Source organism: Neolamprologus multifasciatus, chromosome 3, assembly GCF_963576455.1.
Source record: "Neolamprologus multifasciatus chromosome 3, fNeoMul1.2, whole genome shotgun sequence".
Classification (NCBI taxonomy): domain Eukaryota; kingdom Metazoa; phylum Chordata; class Actinopteri; order Cichliformes; family Cichlidae; genus Neolamprologus; species Neolamprologus multifasciatus.
Window position 1 is genome coordinate 42,799,323 of NC_140441.1, and position 21,559 is coordinate 42,820,881.

Below are 21,559 nucleotides of genomic sequence, written 5' to 3' on the forward strand. Positions count from 1 at the left end.
CAGAACTACTGAAAGACCAAAAACCTTTCATTCTCTTTACTGTTTGTAGCTGATCAATAATCTATCAGGTAGAGATCAAAAAGCAGCCTCTGGGCTAGGGGATGGTTCTGTGTGTTAAAGGTTATCTTCATGGTTGAAAAATCGCTATAGAACAGAAGCAGTTATCTCTTTGTCTTTTTTTCCAAGGTTTTGTGTGCGCTACATCTTTAATTTGCTCTATTTAGGGAAAATGTTATTGTTTAAAGTACATTTCCTACTGTTGCAATAAATGAACCTCACTCCTCAGATATTATTACTATGTGTGCAATTGATTGCTGTAAAATATTCTTTGACCTTTCATATTTGGTAATTGTGTTTTCATGCATTCTCAATATGTCCAAAAAGTTTTTGTTTTTTAATCCAGTGTCCCGTAATTACAAGGAGGGAGAGTTCCTGCCTTTACAACTTTACTAAGAGCCTTAGACTAAGCATTATTTCACTGTTGGTTGCTATAGCACTGTATTTAGAAATCCTTTTTCGTGTTCTAAGTGCTGTTTCACACACCACATAACCCTAAAGTAATGCATATGTGTGTATGCAGGGGGTGCTGCAGGGAGGATGAGGTATAGCAGAAAAGATAATGGAACCCCACCAAGGTAGCGTGGCTGTTTGTTGGGCTTCAGACCCTCGCCACTTGCCGCTTTCTCTCTGCGTGTATTTCTCTCGCTTTGTCTCTCACCTTCCCCTCATGGTGACATTTTTCCAGGCTGTGTGTTGCCATGAATGACAACTAGGGGCTCTTTGGAGTGTATGTCGGCAGAGTGGCCTGGTAGAAAGAGATAAGAAGAGGAAGCCACACACATGCACACATTCCCAGACACACATGCATATTGTCCATTCCTTATTTTAAAAAAAAGGACACAGAGACCTCCATGTCTAGAATCTAAAGTGAGTCTCGGTATCATTCACAAGTTTCTTTGTAGCTTGTGCAATACTTACTGTATATAGAAATGTAAACCTTGTAGTGTTTACTGACATTGTTGCCAACAGTTATGCAATACCTTTGAAAGTTTAAATTAAAGTTCATTCAATTTTTTTTTACATTGAGATGCTACAGCCCAAACTGCATATAAAGCAGTTTCCATGACACCCATTACTAAGTTGCTGACTGTTGGTGGTTAGAGGACATTTCCGGCTCAGGAAATGGTTGGTTGCATAGGGCACACCTTGTACATTTTCCACCATGTCATTTGTCAGTCAACAGGACCTTTTGCTGCTATTGGTAGCCACTTTAGCTGTTTGCCTCAAAGTTGAAATGGGTTTGTCTCTGTTATTCTGCGTGTCATTGCTGAACTTCATTGACATTGGCTGGTCTCTGGTTACCACACTGATGCTAGTCTCCTCGTTGTAAATGCTTAAGTATGAGTAGATCTGTTTAAATACTGGTTTTAGTATCAGTGTAAAACTGATTTAATGCTGGTTCAAACGGCAACACTCACGCATGTAAGAGCAGCATGGGGCTCCTTAGTTTCTATCATATTATAGTATAAATTGTAGCACATGTGCTCAAGGTACAACGCAAATATACATACACACATACAGAAACGTGCTACTCGAGAACTGTGTGAAAACATAAAAGCATTTTAATATGTGTGCTTCCCGTAAGCCACAGATGCTCATTAACATGTAAAACCATACCTAGTAACTCAAGCTGATATGCTCACGAACATGCAGTCATATACCACAGCAGCAACGTTGAGCTGCTGCTTGCCGCCCTGCCTCGGGGATGGTAGCGGCAGATGGTGCCTGTTCTGAAGTGCCGAGTACCCAGATTTGTTGGTTGGAGCCCCAAGAGGCAACGTTGATCATAGCAATGAAGTGGAGATGATACTGATCACTCTTCACCTCCTCCCCAGAGGTTCTGTGCTTTCAATAAACGTACAGGTGCTGAGAGATACTTGAGGTGCAGAAAGAGTAAGGAGAACGGACGCAGTATAGGAGACGAATGCAAACAAACCACAGTCTTTGCATGGATGTCATATCCGGGGGGAATTTGAATGCAGGGAAGGCACCAATACTACCTTGTTAACTAGAAACAACAGAGAAAAAGGTTGAATTGTCAGTGATAAGCCTGAGCAAAAAAAGGGGGAAAAAACACTCCTTGATTGATTTTGGTATTTCTGAGGCAGCTCTAATTATATGCTTTTGTTACTCACACTGATGAAATACTCAAACAGTTATTGATTTGGCTGCCTGACTCTTTTCCCAAAGCAGATCCATGCCACAATAGCTGGTATCAATCTTTAACCCAGTTTCAGGTGCCTTCTTTAACTGTGCAATTAGTTTTAATTATAAGAGCTAATATGGAAATTGATTCATATCAATGAGTCTAATATGGGTTATTTTTGAGACACCTTTTTCTTTGTAGTCTATATTAAAATTCATATATCCCATCAAATGTTTAACTTGCCTTTAAATAAACACATTACATTAACAACAGTATTGTATTTTTACTCAGTTTATTGAAAACACTAAACATTTTGTAAAAACTTGTTTTGATTATATTTACATGTACTTTTTCTTTTGAAACTGTCTTTGAATGCATTTATTTTGCTGAATTTAACGAATTAATGCATAAGAAAAAATATTGCAATGTTTAAACTACTGAGAATATTCTACACATATATAGGTCACGCAGGTTTTCTAAAGAAGTTCATGGCCAGAGGAACGTCTCATTGAGGAAACTGCTTGCTTTTCCAGTTTTCCTTCACCTCTGGCCAGATAAAGGTCTTTCCTTTAGTCCACACTGGATAATTGCATATGATTGGATTTAGTCGTTTTGTGACATTGTGGTCAGATTGTCATCCTTGTCTGATAGAGAGAGCATGTGTTTTGCATTTTGTGAGAGTTTATGTTGTGATCATCAGTGAGTTTGGGTCAAGCTTTTGAGAGACAGCATGATCCAAACAAGCCATGACCTCTGGTGACCTAATGTCAGGTATTCATCAGTGGCTTTTAGGTTGTCCTACCACAGCAATGTGCACTGCCCTGACTATTTAACATATGCTAATGTTATTGCTTGTGGCTCTCATACATTCCTTTTTTTATCCTGCCACAAAGGCTTTTAATAAATGGTAGCCTGCAAGGAATTCTAGTTCTTTGTGCCTCAAGCTGACACATTAGCATTCGCAGAGAATACTTGGATTAGAAGTAATCCTTGGGAAGCTTGTTCTTTCTGATTTTCACAATATCTTTAGTGCTAACCAGACCAGCTTTGGTGTTTTTGACACTACGCAGGAGTTCCGTGTCAAAGAATAGATCTGTGACAACTCCATGTCATGTTTTTTTTTAACCTAGGTAGCCCTGTGTTTTACCTTTCGGTTTCATTCACAGTGACTCACATTTGCTGTGCTGACTTTCTTTTTATTTTCAAATAAAGTTTTAGTTGGCTAGCATGCTTTGGGAGAACGCAAGCTAGAATTTTGTTTTCAGAAAATGGCGATGATTTCCTTTTAAACAAGGCTTTTGACCATTTATGGCATGCTGTTGCCTTCAGGCAGCAAACCAATTTTTTCAGTATTAGACTGCCACTTAACATTTTTATTTATTTATTTAAAATTAATAACACACAACATGACACTGTTAATTAAAATGACGAGTAGATGGATGTCTGAATCTCTTCATGAACCGGCATTGGATGGGAGGCTAGCAACTGCAAAGACTAATATCATTTTTATTCATGTTTAAATTGAAATAACTGACAGAAATATATAGGCCTGCAACTGCGCATACTGACTAATCCATTCATGAATACACATTTAATTGGCTGTTGGATAAAATCCTTATATGAAAATGAACTTGATGTTTGTATAATAAATAAATAAACTGGTAGTTTCCCCCTTAATCTGCTACATGATAAAAAAAAACAAACATCAAATATGTTTTATCTTAAAAATAAAATAGGGGGCTAACATTTTCCTTCTGTACTGCCATATCTGCCATCTTCAACTTGTTAACTAGTGACCCCTGTGCCACTGCATACGGGTATATTTAGGTTCTCTCTCTTTCATTTGCTTTCTGAGCTTCTTATCCAGTTTTATTTGGCCCACTGGGGATGAGTGGATCAAGGATAGACTGGTATTGAGCCACTGAGACACTGTTAGGAGCAGTTGGCATCACAAGGATAAGAGCCCACAAGTGCCAAGTAAATGGTGACTCGGACAACACCAAACCCCTCTGATCTACTGCCAGATCCATCTATGGAGGTGGAGGTAGCGGACGTAGGACACAGGAGGGTGGGATCACAAATCAGTGAGGTCAGGCTGCCCATTTCCCAAATCTAAGTGAAAATATTGCTTTATGTTTGGAAACCTTTTCTTTGTGCTTCCTTTTCCACATTTTCTTCCTAGGAAAAAATAGCTCAGAGAACAGATTGAGTGGTTTTCTTAAAGAGCTGTTGTGGGGCTTGAAACAGCATGGTGGATCCAAGTATGAATTCGTGACAGATGGGATCAGTGGAGCCTAGCATAACAGCCTGATCTGATTAAGCAATCCTACATTTTTAGAGTGCCAGCCAAAATGATGGTGGTCTTGGTTGTGGTTTTGGCAGGAGCAGTGATGACAATATTTACACTGATTCCTAGGGGCATTGGCAAAAGGTACGTTTTACACACACACATCTTGTATCTCTTGTACCTGAGGTCTCAAGAACGTTGGGAGTAGTTGGGATTATAGACTGCTTCATTGTGTTTATCTTGTAATTTACATTATTTAAATGAGCAGAGATCATTTGGAAGAGCTGAACATGCTTTATTGAGACAGAGAAATGAATCAATGTATTTGGCAATTACATTCCGATGACCCATCATGGCGGAACGGAAATCCAGTGGTGACAGGATTTAGGACAGAGCATCCCAGAGTCTAGATGCTGGTAGCAGTGAAGATGAAGATTAAGACTAAAGAGGATCTCCGAGATTTACCGATGCTCTTTTTACGGACTGGGATAATACTAAACACATTAAACTTGCACACTTTTAACCATCTCGATTAGGTAATTCCAGTTACACCTGGGTCAAGTCAGTAGTCTACTGGTAAAATTTCTAGTCTTCTCAACATTTTCGAGACAGTTAACTGTAATGCACCAAGGTTGGTGCACAGCAACAACTCAACTACTTGAACAAGGCTTGCTGCCACTACCAGCGTCTAAACTCCAGAGTGTAATATTTTGACAAGAGCAAGTGAACTCTCGCTGGATTTTTAAGACATAACACAACATTCTGGACCAGATATTAGTCCAATACTGACCCTAAAAGGTGGATTGGATATTGGTAACCTTTAGCCAATCTAAGGAGCTTTAAAAGAAAGTGACTGGACTTCATCTCTCATCCAAGAGGCTTCTTCAGTTCTAAAATCAAATGGTGGAGAGTTCCAGGTATTTAAGAGTTGCCCCATGAGAGGGTCGTTGACCCACTATTAATCATGTGTCTCAGAACATGAGCCAAGGTGTGAAAAAAGGCATGGGTCATTATCACCAATGGTCTTGGATGAAACCACTCTGGGACCTTGCCTCACCCAATTATATGACCTACCGAGATCACTCGATGCAAGGTGTAAGTCGGGGTTTGAGGTTCCTGGGAAGGGATCTCAAGACAGCATTGTAGGTGGAAGACAGTTGGTGTCATTAGCCACCCCCTCTGTTAAACGATGGTCATTCACAGTGGAAATAGCTGCTTTCACTCTTCTTCCAAACCATCTGTCTTCTCTGTACAAAATGTGAACATTGGCATCCTCGAAAGAGTGACCTTTGTGCTTTAGATGGAGATGTAGAGCTGAGTCTTGTTCTGTTGAGGTGACTCTATTATGTTGTGCCATGCGTTCATGAACTGGCTCCAGTCCTGCACTGGAGCTGCAGCTGCACTGTACAGCATGCACTATGTTGTTTGTCTGTGAAGGTTTTCAGTCATCCAGGTCATCGTAGTCAAAGGAGCTTGCAAAGAAAAGCGTGAAAAGCTTGAAGACGTTTCACCTCTCATCCGAGAAGCTTCTTCAGTTATAAGGTCAAATGGTGGGGAGTCCCAGATTTAAACCTTTAAACTCCAATGTGTGACACTGAAGAGCCATAGCACATGCATGTTTTTATCTGTAGAAACCCTTGTACTTGTATCTGGACTTTCCTTTTCCACGCTTACCCGTTTATTTCCACAGTTTGTGTAGTCAGAGACACATAAGGTAGAAGCTAGAAGGAAGTTGGTCTGTGTAACAGTTGTTCAAAAACTTTTATTATACTTGCACAGTTAGAAATTATTTCACTCCAGCTGTCTCTTATCAACTCCACATGGAACATGTCTATGTGTGAGAAAAAAGAAGAAGCTGCCACAACAGTAAATGAGAGCAGTTTGAATCAGCCTGATGACTCTTACTGAGCTGAAAAGAGACAAGAGCACAAAATTAGCCAAATAAAAGCAGTACATTTTTTCTAGTGATATTATTGTATCTATCCTGAGCTTGTGGTCATTTATTATCATTTATTTATATGTCATTTATTCCAATCATTCTGCAGTGGCACATCTTATCTGGATTGAGCTTATTCAGATTCTAATTTGTTCTTTAACAAGCAAGTGATTCAAAGTGATACCTTTTGGGTATGTGTGGCCAAGAAGGACAGAGAAGGATGGCACATGTAATGAACTGGCCTCCACGGTCATCTTATCTCATATCAGCTGTTTTGGCATCCATCAAATGCTTAGTATATCCAGAAACCCCTTAATGACTCATTCTAGCTGAGAATCGGATCAAACTGGTTGAGAAAGTCTGCAAAACCGTAACAAAACATACGCTAATATTAAGAAATTAAAATGCAAATTTAAAATTTTGATTTTAATACATTCTTCTTTACTTTAAGGATCAAAATGTGCTCATGTGTTCAGTGCTGTTTCTTTTATTTTTTCATTATGGAAATTTTTTGTAATCAATAGCGTTGGCTATAATTGTCCACTTTCATTGTTTCTTTCTGTCCTTTGTTACTTTATTCAACTTGCTTTAGTAGATAGTAAATGCAATTTATTATTCTTTGCTTATTTCAAGTACAATTCGATTTAGGCAATTAACGGGCACAATTTTGTGAATAGCATGCTGATTTTACTGCATACTTAATTTAACTACAGAATTCTTCGTTATATAGCTTTTTCATATGTATAAGCCCCCCTTAACTTGATATTTGACTGGGTAATGTAATAAAATACACATGGAGGAACTGAAAGATAAAAGCAGGGTAGAGGTAAAGTGCATGCTACAGTGTTAAGGCCAAATTTGCAAAAGAAGAGGAGATGAAGTAGGTTTGGGAACATAAAGGAAACAGAGGAGTGCGAAGCAGAATGAGAATACACAAACGTGGCCATCATCATGTCAAGATACAAGTCTGTTGCTATGCCAACAAGGGTCAGCTTGCTACAGCATCTCATGCATTTGCTCACACAAAGCCTAAAAAGTGATAAATGACTTTAAAGAGAACCAGACTTTGGAAGAAAATTAAATCTATGTTATTAAGGGGAAAGTGATTGTTAGTGTCTTTTTTCTTCTTCTTTAACCTCAACATAGTTCAGGGAAATATACAGTACAGTAGTTGACAGCTCAAGGCGGAACACATCAGTAAAGGACAAATTATTAATAAGGGCAATACTGGACTCTCCAAGCAGGCGGAAATATGGATTCTGTTTTAATTCATAAGTAGAAGAAGTCTCACCTTGCTCCACTGGTCACATTTATGAGAAAGTCTTTCTATTAAACCCCTTTGTATTAACATTAACTGATACCAATTACAGATCCATGTGAGGCTTTTTGTTTTTGTTTGTTTTTATTTATTTATTTGTTTTAAGTTTTGTGTCCATCATACGTGAAACCCCATTCCAAACAGAGCAAGGCTATTTCACACCACAGCGGCACCAGACATCTCCTACATTGTGTTTAACATTGTTGAAATATTTGTTTACAAGGTTCAGTGCCATTTAATTTTCTTGTGATCAGCTCACTCTCTTCTCTCTCCCTCCCTTCAGCTCCTTCTGGTTACTCAAACTCAGGAGCCCTTTTGTTTGAATATGCAGAGGACTTCTGTCTCACTGTTATTTGTTCAGTTTGCCTAATTAGACTTTGGCAACATGAAAGCAAGCAGCAGGGCTTTTTGCTCAGCTGCTGAAACTAAACAAGATACTGTTGTATCTCAATGAAAAAGCAACTTTGGATTTGTTGTTAACTTCATTTAGACATTTTAAGATATAACACTGGAATTAGGGCTGTGCGATATGACCAAAATCTCATATCCCGATATAAGAATTCTATCGTCCGACAACGATATAAATCACAAAAATGTAATATTTTCTGTAAATTCTGTGAATCTCGGGCAGCTCGACTTGCAGGAAGTGTTTCCAGCTGCGCGTCATGTAGCTGGAGTCGAGTGTTTTAACCGATGCATGAAACTATACATTTTTAGACATAAGTTGTAACAGCTGCCGTTTTCTTTGTGAGTATTTATTACGCGGCGTGCTGCGGGGAAAAGCCTGTTCGAGTTTGAGTATAAGGTTTATTTTTTATCACCTGGCGGCTCTTTTTTTTACTTCTCATCCATAAATAATCTGCTCTTTCACGTGATTCAGTTTATTTTGAAAAGTCTCAACAGGATCTTGAGCTTTATTGTGAAAGGTTTATGTGGAACATAAACACGCTGTCATGTTTCGGCTGTGTACAGGCAGGAGAAGGACCCAAACGCAAGACTCACGACAACGAAATTAAACTCAAAAAGCTGCTTTATTGCAGGACGGCATGGAAAACTAAACTGGGACATGGGTAAACTAAAACGCAAGGAAACACAGCCATGAGGGAGACTACGACACTGACAAAGAGAAACACAGGGCTTAAATACACAGAGGGATAACGAGGGAATGAGACAAAGAAGGAGAGCACAGCTGGGAGTAATCAGGCTGGACGAGACAAGGGAAGCAAAACTAGAAACACTCACATGAGACGTGGACCTTCGAAGTAAAACAGGAAACACACTGACTGAACTCAAAACATGTAAACTTAACAGCAACTGAGACAGACATAGGGAGCTGAAACATGGGACAGAAAGGCAAAGTAGACACAACATAAACATAACGACGCCCACAGGGAAAGAGCAAAACAGACCACCAAAGCACAGGACCTCTTTCAAAATAAAACAGGAAACATGAGAGGCAGACATGACAACATAAGACACACAGACATGAAACACACGAAGGGCAAGGGAGACGTCACAGGTGTTGAAAACACAAGAGGGAGCTAATAAGAAAATGAACATAAGAAACCTAATAAGCTTAAACAAACACTATAAACATCAAAAGAACTAAAACTCAAAACACTGGGTCATAAGACCCAGGATCGTGACACACGCGATGGTGTTACCATCATTGTTGCTAATGACAACGCATAAAAACAGTCGCTTGTCCGTCCGTAGTGTGGTTATATTAAATAAAAGAGAAAGAGAGAACTTTAAGAAATTAATATAGCCACTACAGTGACCATCAAAATAATGAAAAATATTGCCGTAAACAGTTTATTTTGCGACACCACGAAACAAACGATAGCGTAAAATGAAACGATAGACGTTTTTATATCGTCATCCGATATATATCGTTATATCGAACAGCCCTAACTGGAATCACAATATGGGGAAAAAAATAACATATTTTCTTTTTCTTGCACATGTTTTATGGTATTTTTCAGATTTCTTCTTTCTAATATTTGATATTTCCTGTGTTTTGAGCTAACAAAAAGTTTTTGTTCAAGGTGTTTTTAAGGATGCGTTGAAATCTTCAATTTTAGGACAGTAGCTAGTGTAAAGGCACATTTTTAAAAATAATTTACCAACAATCTACTGTAAACTGTTATAAGGCATAGAGATTCTGAGATTTAGACTAATTATTAGAATAAACTATTTAACACTCTTTGAATAATTCAGTTTGCTAAAAAGACTGTTTAAGTACCTTTTCAGTTACCATTGTGAGACAAAGAAACACATCATTATCCTGTAGTGAGTAGGGAGGATAGACCATTTGGGACTTTCCAATCTCAGTTAAATCAAGCTGCTTATCGTTCCCCACAAAGAGGATTCCAGCCTTACAAAATAGGCGCATGAATAATGAATACATTTGTTACAAAAATTCCCATGAATTTTGCGATAATTACGCTCGCGCAAATGACTGAACTTCCAGGAGCACTACAAATTTGGTGGTCTAATAGTGTTTACCCGACCCAGTGAGTGAAGTTAGTGTGTTGTCTCAGTTGGAAGACATTAATTTTCCATTATGGGTTGTTGTTGTAGTTACCTGCTGAGACCCACCCCCTGACACAAGACAGGAAGTCGCTCTGACAAAAACTCACGGGCAGCTACATATTCAGGCAAAATCATTATAACAGTTTTTTTCCCTTTCCCTAACACAAATCTACACAACACAGTGAGGGGCTGTTAGTGAAGAGAAACAGGATTGAGCTTCTAAACAGAGCCTGAAGGGAGAACATTGTCAAAATGAAACATTAAACATCAACAAATGCTCAAGGCAAGGTGTTATTTTGCGCTAACGTCCCTGTAGATCACTTTGCTTCTGACTTGAGCTTCTATAGCTCAGAGGTCCAGGAGATTTTCGGCTTGTTTTTACTGTGTGTCACTAATGTTGGATTGCTTTGCAGTAGAAATCGGACTGATATTAACAATCTCTATGAGAAACAACTTCATATACTTTTTTTTATAGATTATACTTATACTATCTATTACTGATAATGATTGTATATTCTTTTCTATCCTTGTCTGATGATGAAGATGTCTTTTACTTTTAGAGGATTCTAATTGTTGTGCTATTAGCTTTTTGTAATCTTCATGTGTGTGTTAGGGTTGGGTTTTGGGCTTTTAAGAAAGGTGCTGTGGTTCCATGGCTATAATCTTCCACTTAAGGACTGGCTTCCTGCCTTCCTTTCAATACTTCTTGGCTGCTTGTTTCCCTGTCACATCTGATGTTGTAATTATAGCTTCCAAAATCCTGTGAGGAAAAGAAATGTTCAGGACAGCATGCATTTTGTGGTCCACTCTCCACTTTCAGCTTCTCTAATGTGTAGAGTCCATAAGTGGCAATCAGAGGACACTTATTCATTCTATGAATAAGTCATTCTATGATGCTGGCTGTTTAAAAAGAGGATGGCTGGACTGGAGAAATGGTGCAAGGAACATCTGCAGAGTGAAAGAGGAAGGGTATATAGAAGTTTTGAGATATCCATGGGGGGCTGGTGTTGGGTTTTGACCTCAGGAGACCTTATCTAGGACATAAGGACAGTATGTTTGCTGTATAGCGTCATATCGGTGATGGTACAGCTACTTCTTTCAAATAAATGCAGTGGGGTTTCATATTAGAGCTGCTGAAATACTGAAGCGCCTCTGACCTTGCACTGTATAATTAGGCATAAGTGAAGAAATCACCAACATCCCTTCTGCATGCTAGTTTTGATGGCTAAAACATGAAATTAGTTATGAAGTTCTCCAGCTTGACATATGGAGCTCCAATTTATTTATGAACTGTTTAATTAAGGCAGATCAGTGACTGTAAGATCGTTACCCCTCACCGATCTCCGAGATGCTCTGATGTATTCTATGACATAGTTGTGTTTTAATGAACAAGAAGTGGGAGTCAAAATGATTTACCGAGTGTCACGGAGCTGATTAGGAGATCTTGGGGAGCACGATATCTTGAAATGAAGTATTTTCCATTGTGATCCTTCATTATCTTCCCACACCCAGAGTAAACTGTTATTAAGACAATAAACAACACTCAATGTATTTGTAATATGTGTAGGCCTATGCTGAATAAAAATACACGTATTGCACTGATAGGTTTATAGTTATGAAAAGTTGACACCTATAAATGTTGGTTATTTGGCAGTGCGTGTTCACAACCCAAAGCAATAGCACTGCAATCAAATCATATTGTTTTACTTTACCTGTCATGGTGGTGTTGGTTTGAATATTGTGTATCTGCAACCTTGGCATTTGCAGTCTTCATTACTTATCGTGCCACTGCCTTATTGTAACTTTTATAGTACGTCAAGTTATTCAGCAGACTTCCAAATGACTTTGTGCATCGCTGCTGATAGCAGCTGCTGCTGTGGAAAGTGGAAACTGACCATAAAGATTTGATGCTTCACTCGCTTAGTTAACTTCTTTGCCTGGGGTCAACAGTTTCCTGTGGTATTTCTACAATCAGATGTCTACAGAGACACACAGAAGAAATCTGTAAAATGCTGTAAAGAGTTTTTGTTGATAAAATTAAAATATATGAAATTTATGAGATGTCTACACATCAAAGCACTTTAACTGCATGAAAAGATCAATTTAATGCCATGTCTACTGCATCATATAATCATTAAGTGAGTCACAGCCACAGCCAGATAGTAGTGCAGTAAAGATAACAACAACAGACCACCTTTATTTGTCACATACACAATAGCATACAACATACAGTGAACTGCGTGTGTCCAAGCTGCAGACATAACCGCACCAGGGCTTGGTTAAAACATGGGGGGGTTCACTAGAATCCATACCGAACACCGGGTGGGATTCAAACTCATTGAGTTTTTCCTTTCCAGTCACCTTTCTCACTCACTATGAGACTAATAGACCTCTCTGCATTGAATCATATCTGTTATTAACCTCTGTCTCTCTTCCACAGCATGTCTTTATCCTGTCTTCCTTCTCTCACCCCAACCCCAGCAGATGGCCCCGCCCCTCCCTGAGCCTGATTCTGCTGGAGGTTTCTTCCCGTTAAAAGGGAGTTTTTCCTTCCCACTGTTGCCAAAGTGCTTGCTCATAGGGGGTCATATGATTGTTGGGTTTTTCTCTGTACCTATGAAGCGCCTTGAGGCGACTTTTGTTGTGATTTGGCGCTATATAAATAAAATTGAATTGAATTGAAACTCGTGACTCCTGCACCAAAGGTGTGTAGTCTTACCACTACACTATCTAGCTGCTCGAAGAGCAGGAGCAGCCAAGAGCTCCCACGGTCTCTTCTTCTCTTTCCAGTCAGTATTTGGTCATAAAAACAGGTAGTTTCATCTTTAATAGATGAACAAAAAAAAGGTTTGGCCACCCCCAGAGTCAATGTCAAAGGTGGTACTGAGGTGTGAAGTCTACAGTATGTAATAAATTACCTCGACAAATCCCAAAGCCAAGTTAGAGCCTTATTCCCCCTCTGTTTTTCACTTGTTTTGTATGTTTTGGTTTGAATGCTAGTAATTGTATCATGAGGGCTTACCAAAGGAAATGATTTGATTATGTTTGCTTGACTGCTTTGACAGCTTATCAAACTCAGGAATGTAAAATACTCCATGCTCATGATTTCTACCCAGCCTTCTCAACAGTTCTTAAATTTATACAGTTGCTCCGATTAGACGAAAACACCATCATATGCTACTTACAAATACAATCTTGAAAACATCTGTTTAGAATCGTTGGGTGATGTTGCTGGTCCAGAAAAAACCTTTGACCTTTGAAGGTACACTAGCTTAATCTACGTGCTAACAAAAGTTGAACCTATTGACCATATTTGAATGAATCAAAGCTTTTCAGGTGTTCATGCAGCTATTTGATTGAGGGTCACTGCAAACTAGGGCTGCCACAAACGATTATTTTGATAGTCGACTAGTCACCGATTATTTTTGCAATTAGTCGACTAATCAGATCATGCATCCATTGGACGTAAAACGTACAGCTTATTGGACCAGCATGCGTCTGCTCTTATATAACTATCATTAGCTTACAGCTTGAAGTGTTTAAGGTATGTGCTAACTAAAAATAAAGACAAGATGATAGTTTATTAAACTTTTAATAAAATTTGCAGATTGTCTCTGTGGAGTTTAATAAACTCAGCCGTCTGCTCCTTGCTATCTAAAATAGAGTATAACAGAATCTCACACTTCCGTTTAATTAGTCTTCTGTTTGACGTTTATTCAGCTGTGCGAAAACTAACTTTAATCTCAGCCAAACCGATTTACTCAGGAACAAATAAAACACTAAAAAAAGCCAAACAATAACAGTTTTAAGTTATTTAACTGACTTATATATCATGTTTAACCTGAGTAGTGAAAGTCCGCGGGGGGTTTGAAAACGATTTGCCGGGAGTCCGCAGTTCTCGCCGGCTCGAGTGACCATTGAACCCCCCGGCTAGCTATCAAGCTGGTGGGTAACAGATGTCTCCGAAAACATTGGAGCACTTTTGCAAATATGTGATGTCTTGATAAACCAAGCAGATATTTGAAGTTTACACAGTTTATTTTGTGACCCAGAAAGAGTAAGATTAAAACTAAGTAGCTGCCGCCATTGTTGGAAACTGGTATTGGCTGGGCCGCGCTATGAATCCTGGGATAGGTTGGGCCATGCTGGAGAAATGAAGGACGCATTTGTCGACCACATTTGGAGGTGTCTTCAAATTTGGAAAGCCTTCGTCACGTCGCTGTGACGTAATCGGCCTTCAAATGCAGCCTCCGAATGATGCGGCCTGAATTTGGACACAGCTACGATACTGGAGTTACTTCTTCTTCTTCGGGGTTTAACGGCAGCTGGCATCCTTGTACATGCAGTGCTGCCATCTTCTGCTTCAGTCCGTTATTACACTCCTAAATCCTACTACTTATTCCTGCGTCTTTCAGGATCTTACAACGCTTTAAACAACGCTTTGACTATTACATTTGTCGTCAACGATTTTGATAGTCAACGTAATGGTGACTAGTCGACTAATCGTGGCAGCCCTATTGCAAACATTAGGGAAATACACAAGGATCCCTCTCAGCATGTTTTGCCATCTCTTTTTCCACATTGAGCCAAATTTGTCTGATGTGGTCTCAAGACAACCTAATGTTAAAGAACATGCCTTTAACATATGTTTCTTCCTATTTTAAATAGAGCATTGAAAGAAATCAAAGCAGGACTGTAGAGGTGTTCTTCGCCCCTTAGCTCTTACTATCTCCATCTTTCTCTCATTGAATAGATATCCATGATTAATTATTAAAACACTTTAAATCAGCCACAGTTTAATATTACTTTAGCTGCTCTAAGATACTGCATTATACATCTGACTACTGGGAGGAACATTGTTCACGTTCAATCAGAACCATTTTCCAACATCTTTCAGCAGATGTTTTTACAAATTGCCCTAGTTTGTTTCTGAGTACTCCAGAGACATGCCTGCACTTTTCAGAGATATAAAGTAATAATCATACTGTGAAACTTTATCTTAGCCCAGGTCTAGTAAAAGCCATTGATTTGCGGACGTGTCAAATGTTTTGGATAGTGTGCACTTTTATATCGTGTGCCAAGGGTGCACTAAGCAATAAGCTGCATATAAAAGAATTTATTGTTTTCATTTTATTTTTCAATACGTTTATACACTTTGGCATTTTGGTTTTTGGTAATGCTTATGAAGTCACTAATGTTATCACAGGCAGTGTCCCTGAAAATATAAAGAATACTTAACTTGGGATCAGCAGGTAAAGAAAAGGGGTTGTGTCAGTATGGCGTGTGCTTCCAGGAAGCACATAAACTGTGGTGGCCGTACGTGAGTGACAGTACTCAGCGGAGGATGCTGTTTAGCATGCCATTCAAACACCACAGAGGTGGCTGGAAAGTGAACACTTCCATCTGATGAGAGTATGGATCTCCGTTTAATGAACAAGGAATAGCGTGAGGGAAGGAAATTGGTAGAAAAAAACAATGAGGATGACACACATTTTTCTATCTACTCTCCAAATGTGGTTAATGTGTTAATGCTGGTGCCCTGAGATGATTGATGATTGATGACTGATGATTGATGACTGATGACGCTTCAAATGTTTTCAGTTGCTGAAGAAAGGTCTGGACTGCAGGCAGGCTATGAAGTCATGTTGTTTTAATAGCTGCAGTGTGTGAATTTAGAATTGTCTTGCTGAAATATGCGTGGCCTTTCCCGGTGCTCCACTGCACTGCTGCTTTGCACATGTGCAAGCTGCCAATTCCATAGGCACTGATGCACCGCCATACCATCAGGATTCAGAACTGAGTGCTGATAACAAGCTGGGTGACCTCTCTCTTCCTGAGCATCCATATTTTCCAAAACGAATTTCAAATTTAATCCTTTTTAGATAACTGAACAGTTTTCCACTTTGCCTCAGTCCATTTTAAATGACCTTTGGCCCAAAGACAATACTACCATTTCTTCATTATTTTCATATATTTTCTCTTTTTCATATTTTTACATTCAGGAAAATTATTCTGAAATCGTCAAGATTTTGTAGATGCTGTTTTTTAATCTCTTTTTAAACTTAGTCATGTTTCTGTCTAGTTGCTAGTTCACCTTAATAGTGGCCCAATGTTCTCCAGCTTACTTTTCCAGCAACTTTTTGCCCAGTCCAAACTTTTTTGAGGCATGTTGCTGCTGTCAAATTCAAAATCAGCTAATATATCGCCTGAAACTGTGAACTCTCTCAATTTAAACATTTGATATTTTTTCACATTTTTTTGTTGTGACTAAACCACAAGTTTGTGAGATTTGGAAAACATTGCTTTCTGTTTTTATTGTTTACATTACCGAGTGTCACGGAGCTGATTAGGAGATTACATTCTGCTTACATTTTATTTGGGGTTATTTGTTCACATGGTTCAATTGCATTAAAGTTCCATTAAAGTCTTTATTTGTTTTTAACATGATCTCTGTCCAAATTGTGTGGTGTAGTGTATTGTAGTATAGAGTAGTGTAGTGTTGGTCAGACTTTGCATCATCCAGTCACCTTCAACTGCTGCAAGCTTATTTTCTGGCCTTCACAGTGCCAGATCTTACACTCTGCAACTACTGTCAGTTAGTCTTGTTCCAGCCCTTAGCAGCCCTGAGATTCTGATAACCCTGTATAACCCTGCTTTTCCTCCTTCCAGTTCCACCTCCAGCCACATCCTTGCCCCTCTGCCACTGACTAGCATAGCCAGTGGCAGAGGGTAAAGTTAGCCTGAGTTAGCCTTTTAGCCTAACTTCAGCCATAACCAATAAATTGTCTTGCTGCAGCAAATCAGTCTTGGTCTCTGTTCTACATTTGGGCTGTTTTCGTTTGGTCCCGATAAGAGCAAAAAAAATTACGAGGTAGAAGAGAGCAGGAGGTGACAGCAGCTGGCTCATGCAGGGCTCCGCATGGAGAAGGGGAATGAGAAGAGGTCAAAAAAACAACAAACGGGAACAAGAGCATTTGGGATAAGATGCAAACGTGACTCCTCCTAATGACAGAATTATTACCCTGCTCCATCTGCCATTCAATCAAAACCACCAGCCATTCTCCAAACTATGCCCGTTCCGTTAGGCACTCCCATCTGTACTCACCAAAACTAAGGATGCAATCAAATGCTCAAGGATAAAAACTCGTAGTTTGGACTGAGATGTTGTCACGTTCACAGTGTGTGTGGAGCAATGCTGCTTTTGGTTGTGGTAAATTTGTTTTGTGCTTCAATATTAATGTGAGATGGAGCGTTTTTCTTGTGTCTGTTGTTTCTGGATATCTTAAAGTGATCAGTAATTTATTTTTCTGCCATGCTGCTGCCTCTCTTTCAACAACTTGCTAGTGAAAGTCATTAAAACCCCAGTCGGGATCTGGCATGTTGGGAGTCTGACATCGAAGACTTGTGCTGATTTAACATGATGTGTGTATGTGGCTTTTGTGTCCTGCAATTTGGAAGACATCTTTTACATTTTTCTATTTTACTTTTTAATACAGTACCTTGGAATCACTGTGTCCTTTTGATTATCTTTTGGCTACATTTTGTTATCTGCACACCTGTCTCTTAATCTTTCATTTGCACAGGCTGTGAGGATGCCAATGACACCTTGTTTTCATTTTTTTTTTTTGTCTTTTTCTGTCTGTTTTACCTCTTCTTTGCCTTCTTTTGTGTTCCTTTTCCATAAAATTGTACCACTGCTTTTTGCTCGGCTAAGCTGGATGAGGTCGGGGTGGGAGGTGGGGGGATGTATTTGAATGATTTGGTATGCAGCGACAGCACCATTCTGTTTCATTGCAGGAGCCTTCGCCTTATCTCCTTAATGGATTATGAGCAAGGGAACAAAAACAGAAGGAGGCAGAGTGAGAATGATTGAACTCCCTGCAAAAGGCCGGCAGGAAACGGACTGAAGCCAGATAAATAAAACACTCTGCCTGTATATTTCTTCTTCCCCTGAATCACAGATGTTATTAAGAAAGAGGACAATAGGAACAGCTTGTAGTGAAGAGTCATTTGAGCTTCTGTAGGCTTTGCCTTCTGATTTGTCTGCCTGCTGGTTGGTAGTGTAGATGTGTTTGTGCATAGACTAACAGCTAGCCACTTTTGACTATAAACACTTTTTTGTTGTCCGGTTTGTCTTCAAGAAAAAGCAGAAACCAAACGTTTAGAAAACTTTAGCTGTCAAGCGCTTCAGTTAGTCACTCTTTGTGCTTAAAATTGTTACAACATTTGCTGTTCGTGCAAGCTGTCGCGGCTGAGATTAGTTCTGCTTTAATGGTTGCTGCTCTTATTTGGTACTGCTAGAGTTCTAAATCTGTGTTTTAGCACATTATTTATTTGGGCGGTTAGGTGAAAAATTGTACTGAGACTGAATGATTGCTATTTAAATGTATTCTGAGTATGATCTGCAATAACAGACACTTTTAGGAAATCATTCAATGTGCAGAATACCAGCATGTCACAGAATGCATGGATCAGATCACTGCTGCTAACTGGGACTTGAACTTTTGTTTGTTTGCCAGAGGCTGATATTAAAACCAGAAAGAAAGAAAGTGTACTTTATTGATCCCCGTGGGGAAATTCCTCTCTGCATTTAACCCATTCACTCAGTGAAGCAGTGGGCAGCAGTGTGTAGGGACGATACCTTGCTCAGGGGTACCTCAGGGTAGCTGTTCAGGGGAATCGAACCCCCGACCTTCTGATCATGGGGCCACCACTCTACCTACTGAGCTATCCCTGCTCAAGAAGTAATGTTTAACAGTTAAAAGCTGTTGCTCTTTGTTCCCTCGATCATAAATTGTTATTTATATTAAGCTGTTTGCTGATAACACCAAAAGTCTTATGCTTGAAGTGGTATTGATCAAGAAAAGACGAAGATGAAATGATTCGACCTTCTGGATCTTCTAGTTCAACAGACATAGTGCTGTTTGTATTCCGTGCAGCCTGGGGTTAAATCCAATTTGCTGTAGCTGTTTAGTGTATGTGGGAATAAACTCTGCTTGAGGCCATAGCGCTTCAGTCTTTTCAGTTTTATTTATCTGACTGACATGGTTTACTTCCAAGAATTCTATTGAAAAACCTGCTGCTCTATGTGTGCAGCTGATGACCACTGTCAGCTTTTCCTGTTTTTCCTTTTTTGTCACACTTTTTCCCTTATAACCACCAGTACGATAGCTTTCCCCAAACAGGAACTATATAGTAGCTAAAAAGAGTAGGGATGTTAAAATGATTGGTCACTATCTGTCCACCACTGTACAATTACTAATAATAATGCATACGCTCTATACTGTGTCCATATACATTTATATTTCTCGTCTATAGTCTTTATTTCGCCTGCGAGGTTCGAGTCAATAACTAAAAAATGCAAGCAACTGCTTCCTGAATGACACTCTTGTGCTGTTCATAAACACCAACTCCATCCATAGAGTCTTTGACTCTAGCTGACAGCGATATTTCTTGGTCTTCTCTGCAGCCTCGGTAAGGTTAGTGTACACATGAACTGCTTGCTGGAGGTAGTAGTAGAAGAAGAACTACTGACATTAGCTGTAGTCCAAGATTATGGAGTTGGAGTACATCCTGCTGTGGAAGTAAAGTCTACGTATGGAAAAGTTTGAAGTTCACTAAATATGTTGATCCAGTTGTGAAAACCATGAATTGTAAAACTGCTTTTCTGTGTTTGTAACTTCATTTAGTTTAGGCAACAACCTTTGACAGGTGGACACTGTTCATGTTGTTGCTTATTTTAAAGACAGCTGGAAGCACGTTGTTGTCTTTATGTGGGGGGGTACTCTTTCTGGGATTGTATTCTCAACAGTTTTCTGTGTGTGTGTTCATGGCGTTGAATAATAATAGGGTATCTGGAACTGATCTCTGTGACTATGGCTTTTTGAAAGTTGCATAATGTAAGATTTATATTAGCTACTAGCACCAACAGGAGCTCATTGTCTCTGTTGAATCTATTGAAATGCGTGTTTGGCTAGACGTTTGCTTGGTAGCCTACAGCCAGCTTAATAACTGCTTCCAAATGGTGTTCTGATAATATCTACCCACATTAGGGTGCAGAGAACGTTTGATCCTGTAGCATGTTTCCAGATTTATCTTTGACCTCTTCTGTGTGAACCTTGCAAAGCTCTTTATGTGTGTGTGTGTGTGTGTGTGTCTGGTTTGAGTACAGTTGGATATGAGATACCAGGTTCAAGCCTTTTCTGCCAAACAGTTCTCTGTGTGTTCCATAAGTACTCCAAAGGAAAAAAAAGCATTTGTGAGAGCAATAGCCTTCGGGGGTTGCGCCAAATAAAAATGCTTTTTTTTCTAACCCCCCCACCCCCCCACACACCTCACTCAAGAAGTGTTTGCTCGTTTTCCGTTACTATTCGCTCTTTCTCTCTATCTTTCTCTCTCTTTCTCGTTTTTTACCTTTGATTTGAACTCTGACATCCAAGTCTGCCCCAGGATGTCTGTCACAAACTGCAGTCCAACGTTGTGACAATGCTTTTTTTCTTCCCGTGCCTTTTATGACCTTCTTTTCTTCCTCTTTCTGTTCTTTTTTTCTGTTTTTTCCCTTTCAAGGTCTGGCGCACCTGACGTTAAACGACCAAGGTATGGGTTCATTCCTTTTTTATTTTGGTTCTGTTTTTAGAGGAACTGACTCAGCCCTTTGCCCCAAAACTACTGCTTTCTCTCACAGTTTCCTCCTCTGCTTTTTACCTTCCCTCTGTACCATATCCCTCCATTTCCCCCCAAATCCTCCTCTTTGGCTTTTAATCTTTTGCATCATTCTCCCCTGTTGCTGCCCCTTCTTTGTCACATTTTACTTTTTCTTTTTTGACTTTTGGTTATGCCTCCTGCTTCTCCTTCCTCTCCCTGCTGCCATATCTTTGTGCTTTTTCGTGACCGCCACCAATACGTGTCCCACCCTTTTGTCCTGTCCTATGGCTCACGTCCTGGACCTTCACCTCTGACCACCTTTGACCCCGACGACCTGACCCCGGGGCTGAAGGTAACACTTTTCTGCTATCCCTTTTCTTTGGGTTTAAACAAGAATAATTTAACAAAACAAAAGGAAGAAAAAAATCCTGCTGATTCTATTGGAAATGTGTTTGTTGGTCAAAATTACAACAGCAAAATGTGTCCACACTCTCATTCACTAACACTTCAAGGTGAAAGTGTTGTCGAATGTGCAGAGTTTCTCTTCACCACTCTGCTGACATTCCCATTGTTTGGCACTCAGATGTTTTAAAGGGCAAACAGTTCAAGTTCTGATGATTCTTGAATTGTCAT

General features: G+C 39.5%; 1 protein-coding gene across 1 annotated transcript in view; it reads left to right on the top strand.

Moving 5' to 3' along the window:
- Nucleotides 1–21,559, top strand: part of nrxn2b (neurexin 2b) — a 728,828-nt gene that overhangs the window by 156,938 nt on the left and 550,331 nt on the right. Inside the window, 1 exon segment of the mRNA XM_085143691.1 lies at nt 20,849–20,878. Coding sequence (XP_084999817.1) covers nt 20,849–20,878 — 30 coding nt within the window.